Here is a 27,542-nt window from a genome sequence, read left to right as displayed (position 1 = left end):
GGCGAGCTGACCCCGTCGGGAGCGCTGGGCATGGCCAAGCCTGGAGCGAGGGCTTGTCGATGCAACCAGACTGAAGCTGAGGGGAGTTTGTTTTAGACGGATCTAGGGCACAGGCTAGTCCGGGCCTTGTCTACCTGAAGACCTCATGGTAAGAGAGTGTCTGCCAATCCCGCCCCTGCTTTCTCCATCCATGGACCTCAGATTGAAAACTCCTGATGTAGCGCAAACCTAACCCCTGCCGCCTTTGCCTTCCCAGAGAGGCAAGGGGGGTGAGGTAACATTTTTTTTATTGGACCAAACTTCTGTTGGTGAGAGAGACAAACTCGGGAGCTTGAGGCACTCACCAACAGAAGTTAGTCCCATAAAGGATGTTCCCGCCCCACCCTGTCTTTCTAATACCCTGCCACTCGCTCCGCTACAACACTTTCCTTCTCAGACAGGCTGACGGAGGGTTTGAAGTGCACTCGGCAAGTTATGACGGATTAGAAAGCTCCCCTTGCCTTGTAGCCCGAGAGGCGTTAGAAGGATTTGCTTTGCTCGGAGTCAGTCTAGTCCATTTTAGAACACTGCAGCCCCTTTCCCATCCTTCCTGCATTAACACGATGGGGGAGTTTGCAGTGCTGTAAACCAATCTAGCTCGAACTAGAACAGCTCGGAGCTTTTCTTCCTGCACTGGGCGCGGTGATAGTGCGCTAGACCAAGCCAACCCGATCTAGAGTAAGGCCAACCCGAGCTGGAGCTGTGCATGGGGCTGGCGAAACAAGACCCGACGCGCCGTCCACTCTTTTCTTGCCGTGAAGCTGTTCGACCACTAGGGGCCGCTGCTCAAAGCTTTCCCATAACCATAGACACTAGGGGGAGGAGACTTCCACGTGATCCTGGGTGAGGCGATCTGGTCACCGGAAAGCCGTAGAGCTGGGGCTGCAAATTATCGCGAGAGTTGCTCTCTAATCGCTATGGTGACGGTACACCGGCTGGGCCCGGCGAGGATGGAGTCCAGGCGGCGGGCAGGGCCCTGAAAGGCCGGGACATGGCGGAGGCCCTGCAGGTGACCGAGCGCCAGCCTGTGGGGGGAGGCGCGGCGGGGGAGGGAGCCCGGCGCGAGGTGCCCGGAGCCGGGACCCGAGTCTCCCGCAGGGGCGCCCGTGGGGAGTAAAACAGTCGCCGGGGGCGTTCGGTGGGATGCCAGCCCCGGCCTGGGGGCACCGGCCCTGCGGGGCTTCTGGGTCCCTAACTGCCCGACGGCGCGCGGAGCGCCCACGTGCCGAACTGGGTCCCTCCCTGAGGCACCCCCAGGGGCAGATGGGGCCTTTCACATGAGCAGCATTAAAGAGGTTTTTCATCTTCAAAGTGCTTTGCGGTCATGAACTAGGGCGAGCCCATAATACCATGAAAGGGAAAGTGCGGCCCTGTAAACGTCATCCGAAAGTGTTTGTGTTTATTATTAGACCAAAATAGTTGAAAACCAGCCCTATGATGAGAGTCTAGAGATTAACGACTCAGAAGAGGTTGCCAGTATCTACACACCAACTCCGCAGCAGCAAGGTAGGGAAAGCCTAATTTCACATCCTGCTTCTGTCTGTCTTATTAAAACCGTTTGTCTCTTTCCTTAAAACTAAAACGCTGACCAACCTCAGGTATGCTATTGGCAGCTTGATCTTGGTTATTATATCTTCTTAAAAATACTCTGATGGGATTTAAGTCTTCTCCATAAAATTGGGAGAGTGAGCAGATTCACTGGGATTTGCTCATGAGCATATTACTATCAGGAGGTAAAATAGAATACATTCACGCATTTTTATTAATGAAATGTGCTCATTGCAACAAAGCTAGTGAGATCAGATGTGGTAATGGCAATTGTCACTGAAATCTAGGTCTGCATCTAGGACATGGTTGGTTTAACAAGGATTTGGGCTTCACTACCATGGCCAGCCCCTGCATTATATTCTAGTTCAGCCAAAGCAAGTTGAAAATGTGAATAAGCATGATTGTTAAACTTGGGTGTAAGGCCTGTGTAGATAGGGCTTCATTCATAAGTGCCTCAATGTAACAATCCATGTCGCAATCCCACAACCCAAACTTGGATAGCATACGGAAACCTTCTTGGTGATCTCTTCAACAGGTCCGAGGTCCACACGCCCACAGCTCAAAAACATGGCTGATAACAGCAGTGATGAGTATGATGAAGAAATAAACAAGGTATGAGGTTGCCCATGTTCTCTGCTGTTATACTTGATCACAGCATTTTGTAGCCCCATCTACTGGAGCCTTGTTATCTGCATGTTGAGTCCTACTGGGGAAATTGCAGAAAAGCAGCTTGGAAAGTTCTGTGATTTTTTGACACATTTTGAGTAGAAAGAAATGTAGTTGCAGTATCTTTTGGCAAGACACGTTATTTATACTAGGGTGAAGGTAAGAAGGGGTCAGATTGCTTTTTCCTTCAGTTAAAACAGGTGGAACAATTTAAGTGTATTAGGAAGAATAGATCTGGAAGGAGATTTTCACATCATGGCAGCTGACACCATCCAGTGTGGATATAATGAATACCAGGCCCATTGTCACTCAGTGGCTGAAGTGGGATAAAAAAAGGGATGGGAAAAATCAAGGGCTTACACCCACATTTGGCTGTAAAGATAGGGAGTGTTTTTTACAGGTTAGAGAAGATAAGATGACTCTGGGTCAGGACTCCTGGGTTCTGTTTCCATCTCTGCCACCAATTAGTTGAATGATTTTGGGTGAGCCGGTTCCCCCCCATCAGTGTTTCAGTTTCTCTGGCTGTAAAGTGGGGTCATACTACCAGCTACCTCGCAGGGACTTGGAGAGGGCGGAGTAATGTTTGCAAATCATTTTGAGATCCTCTAGGAGAAAAACAAATTCTTATTTATTAGAACTGAACATTCCCCCCACCACCACTGAAAACCATTTATTCGAGTCAGACTGAGAGCAGTGGCAACCTTAGATTAAATGTCTGTGCTGGCATTCCTTTTCCATGCCACTAGAGGAAGTTGTTTTTTCTTACACAGGTGTGCCCCACCCATTTGTGGCAGTTTTGGATAGAGGGTGTTTTCTGTTTAGAATGAAAGATGATAGAGCTGGAAAATGGGGCTGCTGGAAATGTATGTTGCACCATAACTCTGGTTTTAACATTGACCTAGGAGAAGAAGTTAGCCCAGTTGGCCCCCCAGCGAGGATTTAGTGAGAATGAGGATGGGGAGGATGAGGACGACTCGTCTGAAACTGACTCGGATGATGACGATGATGAAGAGGAGCATGGAGCCCCTCTGGAGGGGTATGAGGGATTATTAATTCCTAATAACAGTGAGAGTAGCCATGTGAATTAAAGTCAAGGTCTCCATTCTGAGAGAAGACTCCTAACAACCCAGTTGAATAATGTTACAGTCTAACAATACTGTGCAGATATGTCTTTAGGTTAGCTATTGTGGGAATGAGGGGTTTAAAAGCTGAGGTAGATAATGTGCAGGTGCAAGTATCCCCAAACAGCTCAGTGGTACTGTGGTTGGAGTGCTGCAGTGGGAACTGTAAGTCTGAATCCAAGGTTTTGGAGAGCTGCTTTCAGAGTATCAGCCCTGAAAATGAAGATACAAGGATATAGCTATATTAAGTGGGGAGGAGGAGGAGGAATTCCGTGTGGACAGAAAGAGTGTCACTGGGGTTTAAAAAGCATCAGAAAAGACACACTGTTCATACAATAGAACTGTTCTTAGGCAGCTTGAAAATTGGATTGTTCATTGACACAGATAGGATTCTTAAATTTGAAATACAGCTGCCCAGTTTTCTTCCTACAAATACCTACTCATGAACTTTATAACCAATGCAATCAGCCTCTTGGAGGTAGTGTAGGGCGTACCCAGGAGCCTGGCATAAACTGACAGTTAGTATAATAAACTAGCACTAATAGAGGGCACGGTACATTAGTGGGCCCATTAATATGCTCAATGCATTGTGCTGCACAAAGACAAAGAGTACATTTATTGCCTTTTTGCAGACAATTCATCTGCATACAGATGTCTAGCGTGCAAGCCAGCCTGGCCCATGGGAAATAATTGTTTTATCATTACGCTTATTGTAATATAACTTTTTTGAAAGTCTGGTCTGCTGCCCATCACCATGGTATTATTAATTAAACTCCAATCAAAAAAAGGGAGTATCTGGTAAAAGGGGGTGTCAGTATGGTGAGTGGTGTTCTTATGGTGGAAACACGTCTTCAAAGAGGAAGAGTTTGCAGCATTTCCTAAAGATGTCAGAGACTGGATTCTCTTGATCTCTTCTGTAAATTTGTTCTGTAGCCAGATCCACCCCTCCGCATAGGTGTGCTAAACTGGGGAAAGCATCCAAGGCCCTCTCTTCCTCTAACACATCCACAGAGAATCAGCTATAAGTACCCCATAAAGTTAATCTGCATGAATCTGTTGGTCTTGAATATCTCTTCTTTTCTCTAGTGCCTACAACCCTGCAGATTACGAGTATCTACCAGTGTCTGCAGAGATTAAAGAGCTCTTCCAGTACATAAGGAGGTGAGTAGAAGGAGAACTAGTCTGCATTGGGATGTTGTTGTGGGGGGTGAAATGTTTACAGAAGGAAATGCTTCTTTTCTGGATGATAATTTCCCCGTGTAATTCTCAGGTACACTCCACAAATGATAGAGCTTGAACACAAACTGCAGCCTTTCATTCCAGACTTCATTCCAGCTGTTGGAGACATTGATGCCTTCTTAAAGGTACCCAGCTTTCAGACCTTCCCCTGTAACTCCTGTTGTGCAGGATCAAACAGTGCTCTCTCCCATGAAAACAATACTAATTTAGTGAGAGAAGCAGCATTTGCTTTTCTCTTTGTTGGAAGAGCAGCAATTTCAGCACACAGGGTGCCAGACTAAGGGCCCAAACCCACTTATGGGGACTTGGCCTCCTCGGCCCATAGTGTGGGGTTAACCCCTGCTGGACCAGTGTGGGGTTGGCGCACCCTGTCACAGTATCAGGAGATAATTTTTTTTTTTTATCTAGTTCTTTCACAGAACCATAGAATAGCCTTTGCTAAAGGATTTGTATAAATATCTGGATTTTTTTTATTAATCTTTGGTAGCCTAGCAATATTTACACAGCCACAGTTTTCTTTTTCAGTAAAGACGCAGTGTGTGACTGGGTTAGAATGCTCCCAATCTGCTACTATTTTGAGCTAGCTGGCTTGACAGTACCTTGTAATATTTGAAACAGCTAGTCCAACTCATTTAATGGGTCTGAGTGAAGTATCTGCACTCACTCTCTCTCTTCATATTCCATATAAAATCTAACATCCTCCTTTGTATTCCTGCTAGGATTTTTATCTGGGGTGGTTACAAAAAATTTTGAAACAAGAAAGATATCCATGGCATGTTAACTGTGGCTCTTCTTTCCAACCAAGAAATGGAAAATTTACCCCAGCACTCCAGATCTCTTTTCATTTGCTGACATCTGATGGTTTGACATTTTAATCACATAACTCTTCTAGGTTGTTTGAGATTTGAATTCCTAGTTACCCTATAGAATTTGTTGCCCATTTGTACCCAAATGTTTTCTGGGGGAATGACTTATCAGAGTCCAGCAAATTCATAGCTAACATTTCAGAATTGTCAAAATTTTTTAAATTTAGATGCTTTCCAAAGTCATGGATTTTTTTTTTAGATACTGATTTTAGGAAAATGTTTGGGTTAGATAAAAAAATATAATATCAGCAGCATGAAAAGCTATTTTCTGTTGTGTTCCTGCAAGTTTTAATTCTGTGCTCAATTCATTATTCCTTATCCTCAATGCAAAGGCACCATGGCCAATGCAAAAAGTAAGAGACAATGGACATCCCAGCCTAGTCCCTCTGTATAATTCAAACAGGGGAGATTAAGCCCCATTAATTCACACAGCTGCTTTTAGGTTCATGTAAAGAGCATTTATCCAATTAAGGAACCGTGGGCCAGTGTTGTATGGGACAGGACTTGAAACAGCAAATTCTGCCCTATTCTATCAACAGTTTTCTCTGGGTCAAGTGATAACAAAATTAATTGATTATTTTTAAACTAGCATTATGAATGATTGCGTACTCTCCAAATATTGTCTGACATTGTCTATCCTTAATGAGTCGAGTTTGATCTGGGTTTATATAAACTGAGAGCATGGATGGCAGTCGGCTAAGTAGTATTTTTGTTTAAAATCTTCGCTGTGATTCATCAGTGATATGAGCCTATAGGAGCTGCATAAAGTAACTTTTCCAACTTTAGGGAGACCAGCAATAGCTTCTTTCATAGGTTGTGGAAGTCCCTCCCATAGCAGAATGGTAATGAAGATACCCTTCAGGGACCCACTAATAACTCCTTAACTACTATGTGAAATTTAGCTGCAAAACCATCAGGTGCTAGCGTTATTTCTCTACCCTTGCTCTTGCCTTTGAGATTTCTTCTTCTGTTATTTCTTTATCTAAAGTTTCTTTATCAATTTTGTTTATCTTTGGCAAGCCTGCTAATTCCAAATATTTTTGAATTACCTCAGATAGGTCAAACTCTGAAGTTTAGGGTTTTTTTTATAATAAGGAACAAAAGTAGCATATATTTCACTGCATTGTGTAACTATTTTTTGCTGATGGTTTTTAATTGGTGGAATAATCTATTTCTCTCTAATTTTTGTGTCACTATCTTATCACTTTTATTTCCTCTTTCATAAAACATCTGCTTTTATACCTAAGGGTTTTTTTCAGTGGCATCTGCCATCAGCACATTCAGTTTCCCCTGATATTAGTTATTTGTTTATATACTTTTTTGAACCTGTGTTGTTATGAATGTCACAACATTTTTATCTGCAATTCTGGTTTTATTTTTCTTAAGTGCTGCTTTCTTTTTTCTATTTAGAGGCTCTGCTTATCAACTGGCCCCTAAATACTGCTTTATCTGCCTCCCAGAGAAGATGTTTTTATATAGTCTTATTATTTATTTTAAAGTATTGAACAATGTCCTTTTTAATTATTGCAACCTCATTTTTGTCCTGCAGAAGCAAGCAGTTCATTCTCCAAAAAAGTGATCTTAGGATGATGCTAGCAAATATTACTTCCAGTGAGGCATGACCTGACCATGTAATGGTGCCAATTTCCATAGCACTAGTGTGCTTTACTAAGGATTTAGTGATTAACATTAAATCTAGTCTAGTATATATATTATGAGGGTATGAATTAAAATGTGCAAATTTGTTCCCCAGGGTTCAATTCTCTCCAGCAATCAGAGAAATCAATGCGCACCTGCTTCCCTGTCCACCTTGTCTCTTTTATCCAATCTGTACCAGTAAGGAATATGTGTGCATTTGAAGTCTCCTCCAAGTATAATTTCCCAGTCTCCAAAATGTTGCAGTATTTGGGTATAAACTGGCCATGCACAAAATTAAGGTTGGAAATTAGAAGAAGGTTTCTAACCATCAGAGGGGTGAGGTTCTGGAACAGAAGTTGTGGTGGCAAACAACTCAATTAGTTTTAGAGAGAGCTAATTTTATGAGTCTGATTGTGTGACAAGGTTGGTTGTGATGGTACGAGGCAAGGCTCAGCAATCCTGGGACTCACTTCCAGTTCATCTTATGTTCCTAAAAGCTCATCCTTCAGTGTTTCTTTTGACCATCAGCCAGGGTCAGAAAGGGATGCTCCCCCATGTACTCCGTTTTTGTTTTGTTTTTTATCTCTTTCCTCTCAAGCATCAGGAGTGGCCACAGCTGGAGCTGGGAACATTGGACAGGGAAACCCACAGCTCTTGAGTGGCACCAAGCATCCTTTCTCTCAGGTGCTTGGCTGGCTGATTCTCGCTCACATGCTCAGGGCTCTAACTGATTGCCACAAGTGGGGTCATGAGAATGGCTTATGGAAAAACTTGAAATTATTATGATGCTTTAGCTGTTTGAAGGCATGAATCCTTGTGTGGACATTCTCTCTCTCATTTCTAATTACATTGTATTCACAATTGTGTGCCTGAATATGGCTTGATTTCGGTTTGTGAACTTCCATAGTATTTTTTGTATTCACCACTGCCTCCCTGGTTCCTCCCCTCTCCTGCATTCTTCTTCTTTTAAATCCAAAAATAAAATACCAATATGGTGTATAAATCAGTCCCCAAACAAATGTCCTTTGCTGAACCCTAAACCTTTGTACTCTCCCTATGAACTCTTTGATTGGTTCTCTTGCAATCCAAAGGTGGTATATTCTTCTCCTATGGGATCTTAATCCTCTATCATAGGGATAGATTACCATCTGGTCATTTGAGTTACATGGGGTGGGGATTAATACAGGACCCCTACGGGCTCCTCCCCATCCGCTCTCAGTTTGCTCCAGTCTCTTCCGTCCATGCCCCCCATGTAGTCCCCCTATTGTCCTTTATTTTGTCAACTGTGTTCTGTATTTTAACAAGTAATCAGAGTTATGATCACCACAATTAAAGCAAATTTAGTACTGTTTTTCTTACAACATTAACATAGTTACTCTTCACGTGTCCCTCAGGGATCCAAGTCCTCTTGTTCAGCTTCACTTCTGCTATTTCAGTCTTTTGTCTTGTATTTTCCTATCCTTCTTTTCTTGGATTTCACCATCTACCAAGGTTTTTTTCAGAATTTCATCCTTAGTTTTACCTCTGGATTATCCTCCAGTATGTCTGAGATTTGGATTTCTATCCCGAGTGACTGGAGTATATTGGTTTCTCTTATTTACAGTCTCTTACTGTATCATACTACTGATTTTGGAAGCTGTATGAGAGTGTAAATAGGATCCCCGTCTGTAGTGGATATCTGGCCTCCTGAGTGCTGCTGTAATTTCCCCCAGCTCTCTTCTCTCTTTTAAAGTAAGGGCACAGAGGTTATGGAAAAACTGAGGCCTTTGAATACAAGCTCTGAATGCTCTCTGTTTTTTTATAATTAAATCTTTCTGGTGATAATGATGAAATTTCACAATCAGATCTCTGAGTCTATTATGAGACCTAAGTGGACAGAGCAGAGCTTTTTTTGCTCTCTCCACTTTCACCTCTTCCGGTGAGCTCAGCTTTAACAACTTTACCATGTACCTCCTCCTTCAGTGGTTTCAGGTAGTCGTTTAATTCTGTTGTTCCTTCTTGCTCTGTTTTCTGTAGCATCCCATTTAAGCTGCAGCTCTTTTTCTGCTCCAGAATTGCCATACAGCTCTACAACTCTGTCTCTCTCTCACCTCTTTCTCTAAGGCCAGTCTGTAGCACAGTGACTTGATCTTCCAAAAAGAAAAGGAGTTCTTGTGGCACCTTAGAGACTAACCAATTTATTTGAGCATAAGTATGCATCCGATGAAGTGAGCTGTAGCTCACGAAAGCTTATGCTCAAATAAATTGGTTAGTCTCTAAGGTGCCACAAGTACTCCTTTTCTTTTTGCGAATACAGACTAACACGGCTGTTACTCTGAAAATTGATCTTCCAAGTCTGTAACTTAGAGAAGCTCATTTTAAACAGCCTTTAAACTCCAGTTTTGAATTTAGAAGAAAAAAAATTCTGTTCCTCTTTGTTTATCTGCAGGTTCCATGTCCCAATGGGAAGCCAGATAACCTTGGCCTGTTGGTACTGGATGAGCCATCCACAAAACAGTCAGATTCCACGGTGCTCTCTCTCTGGTTAACGGAAAACTCCAAACAGCACAATGTTGCAGTAAGTTATGAAGGAAAAAGAGCTGGTTACCCCACACTAAGCTTGGTAGAAAGATGGAGTCTTGTTTTAACCTGTGTGGCTGTACCACTACCATGGTTACAGCACAGTGAGGATTTGACTAAGTTCTCATGAACAGGAAAACATCTTTCCCACCCACGCCTTTAGACTACAGTGTGTCTGCTCTCATTCACACACGTCTTCATAAACAGACTTTGGATCCATTTATTTCCTTGGGTTAGAGCTTCATTCCCCTGTGGTTGTTGCTGTCTGGTTTGGGTCACTGTGTTCTTTCCCAGTTGCTCTTCTGCTCCAATATGCAGACACTGGATGGTATAGCGCAGCTGGGAAAGAGACCAAAACCACACAATCCAGCCAGGAATGAAGCATAGGGTTTGCAGGGACCCACCAGCCTTGGAAAGTCTGTCTCCAGATTCTCATTTCTGTTCTCAGCAGCAAATAAAAGTGAAGAGCTTGGAGAATGCAGAGAAGAATCCCAAAGCCATTGATAACTGGATCGAGAGCATCAGCGAGTTACATCGCTTCAAACCTCCTGCTACTGTGCACTACACCAGGTGAGCTCTCTGTACCCTCCCGCATTTGTATTTTACTCGGCTTACTCCTTACCACTTGTCTTACATGCAGAGATGCAGTTTGAGTATCCTTTAATGGATGGAATTTCTCTCCTGCTGACTTTGTGTAATTCGGATAGCTCTAGTTTGCCCTTGTAGAAAGGGTGCATGTGTAAGTAGCTTGAGTGGGGGACTAAGAGTCGGGACTCCTGGGTTCTATTTTCCCCCTGCCACTGACCTGTTGTTTGATGTTGGACAAGTCACTTACTCTGTATTTCAGTTTCCTCACCTGTCATATGAGGATAGTAATACTGACTTACCTGAGAGTAGGACTGAGGGGCTTCTCTAATGTTTGTGAAGTGCTTAGATACCCTGAGATGAAAGGCTCTGTATGACAGCAAAGAACTATAGTTAACTCTTTTCAAAATGCAGAGTCAGGAGAGAGGAGGAACTTTGTGGACCTACAGTATGTTGCACTGCAGTGATAGGGGTTTTAGAAATGCAGATACAGAGTTAGACTAATGATTTATTTTTAGAGAAGATAAAAACATCACCTCATCAGAATTATTCTTGCCATGACTGTGAAGAAGGAATTGATCTCTCATCAGATACTTGGTAAATGGTTACAGCTATGGATTGTGTGTACAAGTCAAAATCTCTGACACAGGCAAGAGTTGGGAATGAATGTGTGCATTCTCTCCATGTTACCTTTACTTGGCTCATCCACTCTTATCTGAAATTCCTATTGATTCATAACTCCTCAGCAAAACTCTCCCTTGATTTTGAAACATACAGCTGTTTGTGTTTGTGTCTTTAACTTTGCAAGTGAGTTTGGTCCCCCTCTAAATCCTGAGCACCTTTGCAAAGCGCTTTGAGGAAGGTATTATTATTTATTAGAAAAGCTCTCACCCTGCTTTGCCAGTATCCCCAATCCTGACTTGCATACTCCCCGCTTTTCCAGGCCTGAGCTCACCACACACCTCTGCCAAAACTCCTCAGTCCCAGCCAGCAAGCCCCACTGCTGTCCCATAAGCCTCTCGTGTGAAGAGATTTGTAGCGTATATAGATTGTGATGTCCAGATGTGTGGATTAATCTGAGACCATCAAACTCATTTTCCCATGTGATCCAAATCAGACTTGATCCCAGACCTCCAGAGGTGTAGTACAGTAACTCTCATTCTATAGCAGGTGTAGTGAAATCTGTGGATGACTTGCTCTTGTCTCTTGCAATATGGAGTTGGCACCTTGTTTTGACTACTGTGAAAGCTGCTTAATCAGTACCACACTTGTGTGTGCTTATAGGTGCGAATGTGTGTTTGTTTTCTTTCTCTGTGAGGACAAGAGTGCTGTTGCTGTCACACTCTCCCCATTCACACCAGTCTGTTGTCAGTGCACTGTCAGGAAGCCCCACATCCAGCAAAATTAATCCTGGCATACTGTGTTTTTACGTGCAGGGTTGTTTTTCTCCCCTTGCAGGCCAATGCCTGATATCGAGACTCTGATGCAGGAATGGTCCCCAGAATTTGAGGAGCTCTTGGGAAAGGTATGTTGTCAGCCTATCTAACAGCTACCCCAGCTGTGTATTACAGGCATAATCTGGGCTTTTGTTTCACTTTGGCCTGTTTGCTATTTGCCTACTCTGTGTTATCCCTCATTAACGCAGGCTGGCTCAGAGTTGTTTGGGTTTCTTGTATTAATATAATGGAAAACCACCTTGCAATCAATGACCAGGCAATTTGGTATGTTCTAGCTCATCAATTCAAGCCAGCCAGGTCAGTCAGTGGTGCTTGAAAGCTGCCACCCTATGATGCCTGTTCAGTGGCCTGTGTGAAATGGGTGAGTGAGTTTCAGCTCAATTCCTAGTGAACAGGCATCCACATGTTGGTAAAGACACCAAGCGATGAATGGGCCCCAGAGGCTTCCCTCCATATAAAGCAGGCTGTGCCTGCTCTGTGCTGGGGTAACACTAGTACGTATTCTTGCTGTATGGGAACTGAACAAGAGCTGGATCATGAGTCACTCTTTCCATGTCTTCCCATGTCCTGTCTAGGTAAGCCTTCCAACTGCGGACATCAACTGTGGCCTGGCTGAGTATATTGACATGATATGTGGTAAGCAAAGGACCCGTACGTGTCACTCTCATCTTCTTCTCAGAGGCAGCGGAGTGCCAGCTCCTCACCCTCCTCCAAGCACCACCATGCACAGACTAAAGTGTTATGTGCCTAAAGGGGTGTCTGAGCAGGCAGCACTTCCTCCCGACAGCAGTGCTCTCAGGCTGTTTGGAGGAGGTATTGCAGGTGAATTAGTTGCATTCCCCTCCCATTCAAGCTTAGTCTTTTATGTCACCATGCCCCAGGTGTGGGAGAGAGCCTGCCCCCGGTGGGCAGGCTGATAGGAGGTCCCTTCAGAACCTCTAGCAGTTCCACACTGCATCAAGGTGAATAACCCTGACCCAGAGCTTTCATTCCGAAAATTGTTTTTCCTGGAGATGGGTGTTGTGCTCCCAGTATCATGTCCTTGTGCAAAGAAATAGATGGGTCCCATATTTCTAAATATGTCTTTTCCCTCTGGATATTCGGTTCAGGCTTTGTCGTATTCACCATTCACTGCTAACCTCCTGACTGCACTGTAGCCTAGTAGCACTAGAGATGGAACCACAGTTGGGAAATGTAAGACACCTGGAGTTAAGTTCAGCCCTGACCTAAGCTGATGCATCTCCTGGTGACTGCAGTTGGGAGAAAGAACTGAATGTGTAAAGCCCCAAACACTGGGGCTGCTCAGAGGATACTGCTACTTGGAGAGGGCCAATATCCAGGCAGCAGGGTTGTGCTCAGTATCCTTATGTTATTTTGTCCTAGCTATTCTGGACATTCCTGTCTATAAGAGTCGGGTCCAGTCCCTGCATGTCCTCTTCTCGCTGTATTCAGAGTTCAAGAACTCACAGGTAGGTGACTCCAGCCCTGTCCGCCACCTTCCAGGCTATCACTGTTAGAATGCTCAAGGGGCGGGGGCACGCAGGGAGAAAGAGAGGCAGTGTTAAGCCACTTGTCCTGAAATTCACAATAGCTCCCCTGCACTGCTGAAGAGCCCATGACAACAGTGCCTGTTCTGGCCAAAGAACATCACTTTCTGAAGTGTTACCATTATTTCCTAATAATCTTAGCTGTAATGCATTTTTGACCTTGCACACATCCCATGCCCATGACTGACAAGGATTCATTCCTTCATACAACACTTGCATATAGTGACCCTCTTCCAACAAATTCCAACCAACTTCCCCCTTTGTCAATACATAGCTATTCTATCTCTGATGTAGAACACTGACTTGAGTTACTTTTTCTAGTACCAGAATTTCCCACACCTCTTGATCTCAGTCACTGGTTTTAGAGTCCCTACTCTTCCACCAAATGCTGTGGTACTTCTACTAACAGCTGGAGAATGAATGATCAATTCTTTTGGGCTCTTATAAAAAGCAGTTTGCAGGACAATTCAATAAAATACCGACGCCCTGTTATTTCCCTTCTCGAGTCTCCACGGATTTTCCAAAATGTCTTTATTTTTTGGACACACATGCTATATATGGAGAAATCCTCCTTACGTTCTCTCCAGTATTTGCCCATCCCTGTACAATAAATTCACTTATTTCTAAGGGGACTTAGGTTCCACTGATGAATGTGAATGTACTTTTCATTTTTTATTAATGTATTTATGGAGGTGTGGGGACCATTGCCCCGTGTTTCCCCTTTCCTCCTCCATCAATGTTCTCTTTTTATCTATGTAGTTTCTTCCTCTAAATAACAGATTATTTTGTGTAGAGTGGAAAGGAAGCCATTATGTTTCATAAATGTAGTTGAGTGGCTTTTCAAATTGCATCAATTTCTGCTTAGAGGTGTACCTTTTTGGGGTAGCTGAAAGAATGCCTCACATTTACAATATTGTCGTAGTGGAATTCTGATGGTTTTTTGGGAGTTGGTGGTCTAAATATTTTATCTCTAAACAGCTGATTGTGTGTGTTGTCAAGTGACGAGAGCAAGTAACTATACTAACACAGTCTCCTTTCCCCCACAGCATTTCAAAGCCCTGGCTGAAGGGAGGAAGGTAGGGAGTCCTCCATCGAATCCACCCTCACAAGCAGGAGAGACAGAAGTGTTAAGCTTCAGCTGAGAAAAAGACCCTTTCTTCATGAGCTGGGACCTGCACCTAGGAGTAGAGCCTTGACCTAAGCCAATCAGCAGAGCAAGGCAAAGCATGACTGAAACCTAAGTCTTTCTGTGTGTACTGGCGATGGACAGCGTACGACTCTGATGAATTAGCAGAGGTTAGAATTTAGCTCATGGTGTTTAATTGTAAATGCTGCATGACCCTTTTCCTTTGGCTCATTCCCAGAGGATTCAGCATTAAACAAGTGCTTGGGAGTGGGAGCACCTCAGCGAGGGTAACGGTGTCTTTGGTACTTGAAATCAGCTTGGGCAGAGCGTCTCCTTAAGGACATAACCCTCCCTCTGCCCATGCAGATGTTTGGACTCCTTTTGTAGCCATTCCCTAGACTCTGAACCTTGTGGCTCTGCAGCCTGTTGAGCTTCAGAGTTGGTTCTAATGATTGGGAACTTGACTCTCCCCCCCCGCCACGCAAATATTTAAAAGAATTTAGCCCAGAGACCCAGCCTGCATTGCTGGGGAACCAAGACTTCACTGCAGGAATGGGCTTTGAATTGCTTCTCTGCAGCAGTCTCCATTATGAGATGAGTACAAGATTCAGCCACTAAATGGAGAGATGAACAGCACTAAGGGCCACAAACATGTCATTCACCTGGAGGTGGGCTCAGGCATTTCTAATAGTGATCTGTTCACCATGCTTCATGTGCTTGTGTAAACCTGTGCTGCAAGGGGGAAGAGCTGTCACTGGAAGCAATTGAAGGGGAGAAGGTGGTGTTGTGGATGGACCTCTGCTCTGTAGCAGGAGCCCAGTAGTAGCCACTCAAGGGAGAAAATTAAGGGGACCAACAGGAGGCAGAGGGTGGTACTACCTTCATATTAAGGCAGAGTGGAGTCTGTTTTCCCCCTTGTTTCCTGTAGGTAGCATCAGTTAACACATGAAATGTCCCCTTTATCAGCCTCTGGGTAGAGATGAGGGCACTACCTCTGAGCCATGTCCTGCATTTTGGGAGAAGAGGACAGATCACCAGAAATAACCAGTCACCGCTACAGACAATTATTTGGTTTATTGCTGTTGGAAGAATTTTCCAGACACTGTTGAGTCAGTGCTCTGAAAGAGATCCTTGGGGCGAAGACCACTTAAGGCTCCCTCAGGGGAGTCAGCCATTAAAGCAGCTAAGCCAAGGTAGGTTCCTCCATCCCATCAACTCCTGCCAGAGGCAGAGCATCAGTCAATTCAGAAGCAGCTCTGTATTACACTTTGATTATAGCATTTTATTCTTAAAGTGCCTAAGTTACATAAAAACATGCCTCAGCTAACAATGCAGCATTTTAAAACAAGTAACTGAGCTAACAGCTGCTAGATAATTTGATGCATAGCTTAATGTTTTACTCAGAGGCTGGTCAGCCTGTATGGCCATGTGTATTTATTTCCACCAGCACCTCTATTTGTGCTTATTCACTGGCCACCCAGGCCAAGCTGACTTCTTGGCATGAGAGAAGGGTCACAAATAGGAGTCTCCCAGGAAAGAGTTGCCCTTTCCAGATGCACATTCACCGAGAGAGACAGTCGCCATAGCAAGACACTAACAAAGCAAAGGCGAAAAACCTCAGCGCCATCCTAGTGACCAGGTGCAGCAACTCTGGACTGTAGGAATTACACACCAGTTATTGCAATGGAGGGTTAGGGTTCCACAGTGGTTTTTCACATAGAAATGTCCTGTGTGCTGCAGTGCCTAGCTTCAGAGGGGTGAAGAATTAGAGTGATAACTACCCTCAGGCACACCCATACCTGTCCAGTGTCCACAGGGGAATTGCATGAGCGTAAATGAGGGCAGAGCAGGGACACCTCTCTCATAAATGTTCTTTTCAAAGATTAAGAACTTCACTTTATTACTTTAGTTCTTCTCCAGGAGACAGCTGTGGGCTCCAAGCAGAAACTACCCCATGTTCTTTCTCACAAAGAAGTTGATTATAGGATATGCAGAAGCAGACCATCACTACTTTCCCAATACAGGGCTGGAGTTAACTGGAGGCTGAGAAGCACCAGGGGGTACTCACACTCTTTTTGCTGTTTCATCCCAAACTGGTGAGGTTTACTTTTCCCTAGCAGAGTGAGTACACAGAACTAGAGCAGCTGACAAATAACAGCCTCACTGCTTGCTATTTCAGGTTTTAGCACTATACCGTTCCTGGAGTGCTTCTCCCCTCCCAGCCCCATGGGGAGGTAAGTCTCTTCCATCTCCCACTGTATGATACTCAACATACACATGGGACAGGCCACGTTTTCCAAAGTAGTCTGGGAACCCCTAGATCCCGATCTTCTGGGTTTCCTACTCTCTCTCCCCTCCGAGCAGCAGGCACCAGCCCCAGGAGTCAGACTGGACACCAACATCAGGAGCCACTTTAGAAGTCACTGGACTGAGGTACTTGGCCAGGCCTGAGAGGGAATGTATGACTGACTGAGATTGGAGTTTGAGTGAGCCAGGCTTACTGCCCATCCCCCTCTACTCATTTACTTCCCTAAGATGCTGATATTACCTCCCCCTCTTCCACTCCCACCAGTTTCAGACTCCTCACAGGAGCTCCAGAACGTAGCCCTGATCCATTCAGAGATGGACATAGCTGGGTGCTCCCAGGGCTGAGTGGAGATGAAATGAACATGGCTGTTGCATGCATGAATTCCTCTTGCTGCTGGGCAGGAGCACAGGCCATTCCTATTCTTGGTGCTCCACCTGTCTCCCCGCACACTGGAGAGTTCTTAAAAATCAGACTCCATGATGTTTTAGGTGAGACTAGCTAACCTACTCAAGTGCGAGAGCTGAAGAACCCAGAGATCCTTGGGGCAGGATGGTGTGGAAGACCTGCAGTCACAAGAAGTTAGTGATGTTGCACTTTTCTCACCTGGAGCTCTGGTGGTGGTTACACGGAGAACTTGTTCTGAGCTGGCTCTGTTGTCTGGGATCCTGGCGGAGCCTCTGGGGAGAATGGCAGCTCCTGGATGGGTCTGCAGTGCTGATGGATCAGTGGACTCATCCCAGGAGACTGAGGGATAACCTGGACCCCGCAGCAGTCACAGCCATATCTCATCACTGCTCATGCTGGACGCTTTGTAAATGTGCCCAACCATCGGGAACTGGACGAAACCTGGAGGACAAAAGAAATCCCATTACAAGGGCCCTGCTGCACAGTCAGCCCAGGTTGTGGGTCAGGGAATGCAGCTGTATTAAGCTGATGGGGGCAGGTGGTACACTGTTCCCAGGCTCGCTAAAGCCACAACACTCAGGCCATTTCAAAGCGTATCCATGCCAGTTGCCTGTCAGTCCCTCCACTTTCAGCCCATTTAAAGTTAAATAGGTTTGAAATAATGACAGCCTATGCTAAGGTCTAAACATGTAAAGTTAATATTAAGAGCATCAGAACAGCCACACAGCACCAACACTGTGCATGTTCTGAGGCTGGAGACCCCCAGAAAAAAAATAGTGGGTGCTCAGCACACACCTGCAGCCCCAGATCAGCTCCCTCCTCCCCCCCAGCACCTGCTGATCACCAGCAGGTGGGAGAGCAGGAAGGGACAGGGCGTCCTAGGTGGAGAAGGTGGAACAGGGGTCCTTCTAGCCCAGTATCCTGTCTGCAGACAGTGGCCAATGAATGAACAGAACAGGGAATCATCAAGTGACCCATCCCCTGTCACCCATTCCCAGCTTCTGACAAACAGAGGCTAGAGACACCATCCCTGCCCAACCCTGGTAGTCTTGGCCTTCACAACATCCTCTGGCAGAGTTCCACAGGTTGACTGTGCTTTGTGTGAAGAAATACTTCCTTTTGTTTGTTTTAAACCTGCTGTCTATTAATTTCATTTGGTGACCCCTAGTTCTTGCGTTATAGAATCACAGAACTAGAAGGGAACTCGAGAGGTCATCTAGTCCAGTCTCCTGCACTCAAGGCAGGACTAAGTATTATCTAGACCATTCCTGACAGGTGTTCGTCTAACCTGCTCTTAAAAATCTCCAATGATGGAGATTCCACAACCTTCCTAGGCAATTTATTCCAGTGCTTAACCACTCTGACAGTGAGGAAGTTTTTCCTAATGTCCAACCTAAACATCCCTGGCTGCAATTTAAGACCATTGCTTCTTGTCCTATCCTCAGAGGTTAAGAAGAATAATTCTTCTCCCTCCTCCTTGTAACAACCTTTTATGTACCTGAAAACTGTTATGTCTCCTCTCAGTCTCCTCTTTTCCAGACTAAACAAACCCAATTTTTTCAATCTTCCCTCATAGGTCATGTTTTCTAGACCGTTAATCATTTTTGTTGCTCTTCTCTGGACTTTCTCCAATTTGTCCACATCTTTCCTCAAATGTGGTGCCCAGAACTGGCCACAATACCCCAGCTAAGATCTAATCAGCATGGAGTAGAGCGGAAGAATTACTTCTCCTGTCTTACTTACAACACTCCTGCTAATACATCCCAGAATGATGTTCACTTTTTTTTGCAACAGTGTTACACTGTTGACTCATATTTAGCTTGTGATCCACTAAGACCCCGAGATCCCTTTCCGCCATACTCCTTCCTAGGCCGTCATTTCCCATTTTCTATGTGTGCAACTGATTGTTCCTTCCTAAGTGGAGTACTTTGCATTTGTCCTTATTGAATTTCATCCTATCTACTTCAGACCGTTTTTCAGGTTTGTCCAGATCATTTTCAATTTTAATCCTATCCTCCAAAGCACTTGCAACCCCTCCCAGCTTGGTATCATCCGCAAACTTTATAAGTGTGCTATCTATGCCATTATCTAAATCACTGATGAAGATATTGAACAGAACCAGACCCAGAACCGATCCCTGCAGGACCCCACTCGTTATGCCTCACTCATTGTGAGAAGGAGTAAATAACACTTTATTTACTTTCTCCACACCAGTCATGATTTTATAGACCTCTAAGGGAGTGGGATATGATAGTTGTCTCTTTTCCAAGCTGAAAAGTCCCAATCTTATTAATCTCTCTTCATATGGAAGCTGTTCCATACCCAAAATCATTTTTGTTGCCCTTTTCTGAACTTTTTTCCAATTCCAATATATCTTTTTTGAGATGGGGCAACGACATCTGCACGCAGTATTAAAGATGTAGGCGTACCATGGACTTATATAGAGGCAATATGATATTTTCTGTCTTATTATCTATCCCTTTCTTAATGATTCCCAACTTTCTGTTCACTTTTTTGACTGCCACTGCACATTGAGTGGATGTTTTCAGAGAACTATCCACAATGACTCCAAGATCTCTTTGTTGAGTGGTAACAGCCAATTTAGACCCCATCATTTTATATATATAGTTGGGATGTTTTCCAATATACATTACTTTGCATTTATCAATACTGAATTTCATTGCCATTTTGTTGCCCAGTCACCCAGTTTTGTGAGATCATGTTTTGTAGCTCTTCACAGTGTGCATTGGACTTAACTATCTTGAGCAGTTTTGTATCATCTACAAATTTTGCCACCTCACTGTTTACCCCTTTTTCCAGCTCATTTATGAATATGTTGAATAGTACTGGTTCCAGAACAGACCCCTGGGGGACACCACTTTTTACCTCTCTCCATTCTGAAAACTGACCATTTATTCCTACCCTTTGTTTCCTATCTTTTAACCAGTTACCGATCCATGAGAGGATCTTTCTTATCCCAGGACAACTTACTTTGCTTAAGAGTCTTTGGTGAGGGACCTTGTCAAAGGCTTTCTGAAAATCTAAGTTCACTATAACCCCCTTGCCCACACGCTTGTTGACCTCCTTATGTTTGCTACAAAGTTTTAAAGAAAGTCGAACCACAGCGTGGGCAATTGGGTTCAGTGAGGGATCCTGCTCAAAGAGGTAGGCGTACGTTGCTGTTTATCTAATACTTGCCTGTAGGGCCATATTAGCACTGACCCAAAGCAAGAGGTTCCCATGGTCTAGAGCCGGCAGTATGGCCCTTCTGAGCCCCCATACTGTGCATCCCCACACAACAGCTGCCCTCCCATTTTATACGTGATCTCCCCACTCTCCCAGTGCAGAGCTGCTGCTGACACTGCACCCAGTAGTGAGCCATTTGCACTAGTCTATCACAGGATGGAACCACCTCTCCCAGATCCACTCCCTGCCCCTACAGGGCCACCCAGACTTGCTACCTCTATTACCAAGGCCCAGGCTGTTCTCTGGCTCCGATAGGGCATCGTCCTTCCGCTTGGTTTGGAGTCCCGTGTCTCCATGGCTGGCTGTCAGGGGAAGGAGGTGTTTGGAGTGAGGAGGAATCACACACATTGTGTCACATATCTATACTTCCCCCATCAGAGCTGGAACTCCCCTACCTGGGCATACTGGCCCAGTCCCAACCCCCCTCCAAATGCAGCAGGGACCCAGCCCAGTGCTCAGAGCTACAATCAAAGGAGAAGCCACTGCCCCAGACAGATGCAGGAGAGGAGTCCTGGGGAAAGGCTCACACTGGGTCAATGGGAAATCTCACCCTATATGCTATGGGCAGCTGTGCCCAGCTCAGAAGGGACATCCCTCTAAACTGCCTGGCTCTGGTAAGGAACGCACCTTTGGCCTCCTGCGTGAGGTCACTGAGCTGCAGGTTGGACGGGAGGGACATGTTCTCTCGGGGCAGTCGCACGCTGTTCAGCTTCAGGTTGTTGGAATCGCTGCAGCAAGAACAAAGACTGAATGACTGCAGGAGCCCCCTGCTGTGGCACAGCACATACTGCAGTGCGGGCCTCTCCCCCAGCCCATGCCTATGTGTCAGCGGATTTGGCTCGTTCCGGGCTGGGTTGGCCCTCGGCCCCTGCTGCTACATCTGTGTCCCATGGAATCAGCACTGATTGAGGGGGGAGGTCTGGGTAGGAAGCCCTGCCCAGCCTGGTAGGGACTGGACACTCTCCCCGCGCAGAGGGGCCCCTCTCTGAAGTAAGTTGGCAGGAGTCAGTCTAGCTCCCAGGGGCCCAAATTACAGTCAGCCCCAGCTGGCCCTACACAGGGTCTCTCCAGGGCAGGGCAGGGCAGGGCTTGGGTGCCCAGGCTGCCCCTGCTCTGGGGATAGAGGACTCCAATCTCCAGTACTGTGAACCTGGCACCTTGCAACAACGTCAAACTTACCCCAGCCCCAGGGGCCACCACATGGAGCTCAGCCATCCCCATGTGCTCCTAGCGGCCCCAGACCCTCCCCAAAAACTGCACATGCCAAAGCAGTGAAGGGGTTAAAGAGGCAGGCACTGGTGCATGGGGGGAGGGGAGGTGCAGGCTTCAGGCTGTTTGGTGCGGGAGGGCGGATAATAACGCACTTTTACCCCTCCACCAAGTCCTATCAGAACAGAGACCCCGCAGCGAGGGGTAGGGGTGGGTTACCTTGGAGGAGGCGGCGTAGGTCCAGAGAGCCCTAGCGAAGAAGAGAGCGTGTTAGGGGCAAAGTTGGCATCCTGGCCTTTATACAGAGCTGGGCACAGCAGGGGCACCGGGGCCCGTGACCCAAGGGGTTGGGGGAGGGAGCACTCCCAGGCCCAAAGAAAAGCCCTGGTGTCCAGGGCACCAGCAGTGCAAGGACACACCCCTCTCACCTGACGCCTTCTTCCCCTTCCTGCAGATGACACAGATGATGAGGGTGTTGAGACAGAGGAGAGTCCCCAGTGCCAAGGCTCCTCCAACAATGATGGCCAGTAGGGGCAGCTCCACACGGGTATCCAGGAGACCTGCACCAGAGCCAGCCACCCACATTAGAGACCTCTAGACTTAGCACGCACAGGCCTACGCCACCCTACGGGCTGTGCTCACTGGTCATTCCCATACAGCACCAGAGGCTGTCTGGCATCTATGGCTCGCCCATCACAGGTTCATAGATTCCAAGGCCAGGAGGGGCCACTGTGATCATCTAGTCTGAACTTATAACACAGGCCAGGGAACTTGCCCCAAAATTCCCAGAGCAGTGATGGAGAATCCACCATGACCCCTGCTAAATTGTTCCAGTGCTTAATTACTCTCATCGTTAAAAATTTACATCTTTTTTCCAGTCTGAATTTGTCTAGCTTCAATTTCCAGCCCTTGGATCTTGTTCTACCGTTCTCTGCTCCCCATGTACATATTCATAGACTGTAATCGAGTCGCCATCTCTTTGTTAAGCTAAATAAATTGTGTTCCTTGAGTCTATCACTATAAAGCACATTTTCTAATCCTTTAATCATTCTGATGGCTTTTCCCTGACCCCTCTCCAATTTATCAACACTCCCCTTGAATTGTAGACACTAGAACGGGACACAGGATTCCAGCAGCAGTCGCACCAGTGCCAAATAGAGAGGTTAAATGATCTTTACTCCTACTCAAGATTCCCCTATTTATGCATGTCAAGATCTCATTAGCATTTTTGGCCACAGCATCACAGTAGTAGCTCATGTTCAGCTGATTATCCACCACGACTCCCAAGTATTTCAGAGTCACTGCTTCCCAGGCTAGAGTCCCCCACCCTGTAAGTATGGCCTGCACTCTTTGCTCCTAGATGGATACATTTACATTTAGCCTGTTTTTAATCCATTTACTGTGTGCCATGTTAATTTTATATTATTCTACTTTTTTAAATCAAAATATCATGCAGTACCAAGTCAAATGCCTTACAGAAATCTATTTCATCATACTATTACATTTATCAACCAAATGTGTAATCACATAAAAAAAAGGTATCAAGTTATTTGACAGGATCTATTTTCCATATATCCATGTTGATTTGCATTAATTACATCCTTCTTTAATTTTCTATTAATCAAGTCCTGTATCAGCCACTCCATTGTCCTGCCCGGGATCGATGTCAGGTTGACAGGCCTATAATCACTTGGATTGTCCCATTTAATCTTTTTAAAAATCGGTACATGAGCTTTCTCCTAGTCTTCTGGAACTTCCCCAGTGCTCCAAGCCTTATTGGAAATTAACATAAATGGTGCAGTGAGCTCCTCAGCCAACTTTTTAAAAACTTTTGGATGCAAGTTATCTGGACCTGATGATTTAAAAATGTGTAGCTTCTGTTTAACATCCTCCAGCGATAGTAGTGGAATGGAGAGAGTGTTATCACCATGTGATGAGACTATATCATCTGTTTTTCCCCAAAATGTAGAACAGAAATATTTATTGAACACTTCTGCCTTATCTGCATTATTACTGATAATTTTACCGTTTCCATCTAGCAGGGGACTGGTACAATTGTTAGGATTCCTTTTATTCCTAATATATTTTTAAAAGTCCCTATTGTCTTTAACTCTGCTGGCCACAGATTTCTCCTTATGTCCTTTTGCTTCCCTTATTAATTTTCTACAATTCTTAACTTCTGATTTATATTCATTATTAACAACTTCCCCTTTCTTCCATTTGTTTTATATATGTGCCTAAAAGCCCACAAGGAAGAATTATGATTTGGCTCACAATTGCTTTCAGGTCTGGGATGTTGCACTTCAGAAGGATAACATGGGTCTCTACATTCACTACCCAGTTCCCCCAAAGTGAAGCAGGGAGCGTGAAGCACAGCTGGGCTCCTCTGTAAAACTGTTCTCACAAAACAGATGCTTTCTGGGGGGGGGAGTGGGATACAGGGCCTTTCCCCTCCAGGAGGCGCCAGCTCTGATCCTGCCCCAGGGCAGGGGTGTGTATATTGGGGAGACAAAGGAGGTATCAGCTCCTCTACAGGGCAGTAACAGGAAAGAAGTGTCCATCCCCACAAGCTCTCAGAACATCTGGTTTCCCCATGGACATCCCCTCACTCAGGCACTTGCCCCCACAGCCCTGCTTGCATGGGCTGCAGCCTCTCCCACCATTGCCGGATTTGTGGATCACCCCAGACCAAGATGAGGTGTGGGGGAAGGGCCCTGATTCTGCAACACTCTCCAGTCCCAGTGCCCAACTCCGAGAGGGGTCCCACCTACCTGGTGGCAGGATGGAGGAGTTGGTGATGCCCACATTGTTGGCTGCGGTGAAAGAGAAGTTCTTGGCCACACTGCTGAGCTGCACCTGCACGGTGTGGTTGGTCAGCCAGGGGTAGCTCTTGGTGTCCAGGATGAGGAAGTCAGATGTATTCACCATCACATGCCCATCCTGGTCTATCCAGGTGATGCTGGCTGGGGGATTGGCCCGCACCAAGACAAAGAGAACCATGAAGAGACCCGGGTCCTTGGCCTCCTGGTACTTGGCGTTCATCGTCATGATCTCCGGTTTAACTGGGCAAGAAGGGACACAAACCAATGTGTATGAAACAAAGCTGGCCCCTGGTCTTGAACCTAGTGAACACTGGAGAGGCAGCGGGGTCTAGTAGTTAGAGCTGGGGACAAGGAGCGGGGTCTAGTGGTTAGAGCAGGAATCTGCGGGTCAGGGCTCATGGCTGTGTGCTGGGAGCAGGGGCTTGTGAGCTGAGGGGCAGGGTTCCTCTGCCAGGGTTGAATTTGGCCTCCTGTCTCAGCGGTGGGAGGGAAAAGCCATAATTTCATGTTTGTGCAGCACTTTAATGAGGAGGCTTCATTGTTATTAGTGATGGACTCAGGTCAGTGTCCTGTGTTCTCTGCACATCTGACCATGAGATGCGGGGCTCAAACCCCTGAGGTGCTGGCAGCACAGAGCTCCTGAGGGCCCCAATTAGCTGCTAATGAGAATAATAATGACAACCTCCCTGCAACTGGCCAGGGCATCCAGGGCACTCCACAATTAACCCCTTCCAGTCCAGCCCCTGCTCTGGCTGCTTCCTTGGTCCAGACACACAAGCATGGGTGGGAAGGAAGCCTCTGCCATTCCATTGTGTCTAACTGTCTGGGGCTTGGCTGGAGAAAGTGCAGGAGGGGTCTTGTTAGCCTCTCTGTTCAGGGGAGCTGGGTCCAACTCTTCCTCAGATCTCCAGAGAAATATATCTGGTGGAACCCAGGGTACTGTGTCCACCTCAGAGCTCTGTATGACCAGCCGCCTCTGCTTGGGGTGCGAGCCAGGACTGAGGAGCAGCAGCAAAGCTGGGGGCAAAAGTGGAAGGGCTGGAATAGTGGGGGCAGGATTGAGAGCTTGGGAGGAGAGCAGGGGCCGGGCTGGAATAGCCAGGGGCCATGGCTTGGAATCAAGGGGTATTATCAGAGCTGTAGAGGGAGAGAGGGGGCACGGCTGGAATAGCAGAGGGGATGCAAAATGGGATTAAGGTGTGTGTTGTGGGGAGGGGTGCCCCTTGGTCTCTCCCCTAATGAATTCTCCGGACAAGGGACCTGGCCTGTACAGAGCAGGAGCCCTGGCAAAGCCCAAGGGGCCAGCCCTTACACTGCACGTTGAGAAGCACCGAGGCGTTGGAGGTCTTGCCAGAGGCTGGGTCTGTCAGTGAGCAGTTCAGTTCCCTGTCTGCGCGCTGCGCCGTGACTGTGAAAGTGCTGGAGCTCTGCTCAAAGGCCTCAGCCAAGGTGGCCAACACTGTGGAACCATTGGTCTCTTGCTTCTTGCCATTCAGGTACCAGGTGAGCATGGGCACGGCCTGCCAGCTGTCCACCTGGCAGGTGAAGTCCCGGCTCTCATCCTCCTGCATGGTGCTCACCAACAGTGACTGCCCATTGATCTTGGGATCTGGTTCCCCCAGCCCTGCCAGGGAATCAGGAGGGAAAAGCCAACAAAGCAGCACACTTGAGCCAGGAGCTCATCCTATGCCCTGCTCCCACTCCATACACACCAGGGATCCATTTCACCAACATAGAAACAGGCCCTAGGTGGCTGGAACAAGTCCCTGGAGGCTCTGAATCTAAGTGGGGCTGCTCTGAGCTGGCTAAGACACCAGCTGGGGAGCTGGAAGTCGGGCCAGCCAGGGCACAGGACACTGCAGCAGACCAGCTAAGGGAGTCTTGGTAGGCATGGCCTCCAGCAGCCTCCTGCCGCACAGCCAACGCAGAGGGCTAGGTTCGGCGCCTGTTCACTCAGTTTCAGGGGGCCCCTCACAAGCTGGCACGGAGGCAGGGGGCAAGACCAGTCTGAGAACTGCATGGGACTATCCATGCACAGGGCCCAGGCCTGCCCAGCACCCCACAGGGCACGGGGACTCCCCTCCACGCAAGGGCCTTACCTGACTGCACCAGTGCCTCAATGTGGAGCAGCAGCAGCACATGGGAGAGGATGGCACCGGAGCCGGCCAGGTTCCTGGTGAGCCCCATCTGTGCTCCGGTCGGGTCCCCAGTTTCACCAGCGCCCCGGCACTAGGAGAGAGTCAGACAGCACCTGAGTGCCATGGGGAGGGCGGAGCAGGGATGCTGCTCCTAGAGCGGGCTCTGAGGGATCCCCTGAACTGGGGTCCGTTGCCTGCGCAGCCAAGCGAGGGGCGATCACTGCCCCGGGTGTTAGCCAGGGGACCAGTACAGTGTGTCTGCCCACAGCGGCCCCACTACACCTGGAGACCTCCAGGGGCCACCTCGTCACTCAGCGCTCACCACCCAAACTGCAGGCCCCGGGGCTGTCAGCGCGTCCCCCGCCAGGCCTGCACACGGGGAGCTACCGGGGGGGGGGGTTCACACCGAACCCCCGCACAGCACACGCACTCACCCGCCCCCATGGTGCGCCTTCACGGGGCACGCGCAGGGGCACACGGCGGGAGGAGCCCGGGGTGGCGCGCGGGCTGGGCCGATGCCCCGCGCCCCCCAGAGGCTGCCCCCGGGCGGCGACCCGCAGCTCTGCTGGCGAGCGAGCCCCAAGGCCGCGGCGGCTGCAGCTGCCGGCTCGCGGCGGCGGGCGGAGGCCGGTTACCTGGGATCACTGCGGCGGCTCCATCAGCAGCTGCGCCCGCCGAGCCCCGCCGGCCCCGCGAGCGCTCAGGCCCGCGGGGGCGCTGCAGGGGCCCGCGGGCAGCGTCCCGCCCATCCCGGCAGGGCGCTGCAGAGCGCGCGGCCCGGCCCCGGCTGCAGCTGCCCGGCGCGAGCGGAGCGGAGCGGCCCTGGCTCGGCGCCCGCCCGCTGCAGTCCCGGCCCTGCGGCTGGGCTGCAAACCCCATTGGCTGGCAGGGTGGAGCCAAAGGGCTCGGCCTGAGCACCAATCCGAACCCACTCCGTTCACCAGGAGCCGCTGGCTCGTGTGAACGCTGAGGTCGGATTAACTGGTTCTACTGCTTTTCACCGCATACAGTTCCTCTGTAAAA

The 27,542-nt window shown here is 47.4% G+C and overlaps 2 protein-coding genes across 13 annotated transcripts; one reads left to right on the top strand and one right to left on the bottom strand.

The window, feature by feature from the left end:
- The first annotated feature begins 5 nt into the window (after nucleotides 1–5).
- IFT46 (intraflagellar transport 46) lies at nucleotides 6–23,108 on the top strand. 10 transcript variants are annotated; one of them, XR_006287004.1, is made up of 13 exons: nucleotides 196–1,048; nucleotides 1,449–1,545; nucleotides 2,123–2,199; nucleotides 3,156–3,289; nucleotides 4,461–4,535; nucleotides 4,645–4,738; nucleotides 9,546–9,674; nucleotides 10,128–10,246; nucleotides 11,720–11,786; nucleotides 12,294–12,354; nucleotides 13,102–13,187; nucleotides 14,312–14,561; nucleotides 15,358–23,108. XR_006287004.1 is itself a non-coding variant. In XM_027824825.3 (12 exons), exons 1-12 carry the CDS (start codon nucleotides 146–148, stop codon nucleotides 14,405–14,407), a joined length of 1,041 nt encoding a protein of 346 aa, XP_027680626.1. In that variant the 5' UTR covers nucleotides 6–145; the 3' UTR covers nucleotides 14,408–14,677. The 10 variants fall into 10 exon arrangements, 4 of the variants coding, with proteins under 4 accessions (XP_027680626.1, XP_037738068.1, XP_037738067.1 ...); XR_006287005.1 differs by having other exon boundaries at nucleotides 22,014–22,604; XR_005222873.2 differs by having other exon boundaries at nucleotides 199–1,048; nucleotides 10,125–10,246.
- TMEM25 (transmembrane protein 25) lies at nucleotides 15,653–27,373 on the bottom strand. Of its 3 annotated transcripts, none has more exons than XM_037882136.2 (9): nucleotides 27,155–27,362; nucleotides 26,481–26,610; nucleotides 25,694–26,005; nucleotides 24,331–24,621; nucleotides 21,988–22,119; nucleotides 21,779–21,809; nucleotides 20,978–21,078; nucleotides 20,575–20,652; nucleotides 15,653–17,545 (listed from the first exon to the last, which is right to left on the bottom strand). In XM_037882136.2, exons 2-9 carry the CDS (start codon nucleotides 26,566–26,568, stop codon nucleotides 17,472–17,474), a joined length of 1,107 nt encoding a protein of 368 aa, XP_037738064.1. In that variant the 5' UTR covers nucleotides 26,569–26,610; nucleotides 27,155–27,362; the 3' UTR covers nucleotides 15,653–17,471. The 3 variants fall into 3 exon arrangements, with proteins under 3 accessions (XP_037738064.1, XP_037738063.1, XP_043389975.1); XM_037882135.2 differs by having other exon boundaries at nucleotides 20,566–20,652; nucleotides 27,155–27,293; XM_043534040.1 differs by lacking the exon at nucleotides 15,653–17,545 and having other exon boundaries at nucleotides 20,492–20,652; nucleotides 27,155–27,373.
- Nucleotides 27,374–27,542: the final 169 nt, after the last annotated feature.

The sequence above is a fragment of the Chelonia mydas genome, chromosome 22, assembly GCF_015237465.2.
Source record: "Chelonia mydas isolate rCheMyd1 chromosome 22, rCheMyd1.pri.v2, whole genome shotgun sequence".
Classification (NCBI taxonomy): domain Eukaryota; kingdom Metazoa; phylum Chordata; order Testudines; family Cheloniidae; genus Chelonia; species Chelonia mydas.
This window is presented reverse-complemented; position numbering and strand designations above follow the sequence as displayed.

Coding starts and splice junctions, on each gene's coding strand:
- TMEM25 (XM_043534040.1), bottom strand. CDS start 26,568: ATGGGGCTCACCAGGAACCTGGCCGGCTCCGGTGCCATCCTCTCCCAT. Junction 26,006..26,480: donor TGAGGCACTGGTGCAGTCAG/GTAAGGCCCTTG, acceptor ATTCCCTGGCAG/GGCTGGGGGAACCAGATCCC. Junction 20,653..20,977: donor CCTCACGCAGGAGGCCAAAG/GTGCGTTCCTTA, acceptor TTCCCCTGACAG/CCAGCCATGGAGACACGGGA.
- IFT46 (XM_007062386.4), top strand. Junction 12,355..13,101: donor GTATATTGACATGATATGTG/GTAAGCAAAGGA, acceptor ATTTTGTCCTAG/CTATTCTGGACATTCCTGTC. Junction 13,188..14,311: donor CAGAGTTCAAGAACTCACAG/GTAGGTGACTCC, acceptor TTTCCCCCACAG/CATTTCAAAGCCCTGGCTGA.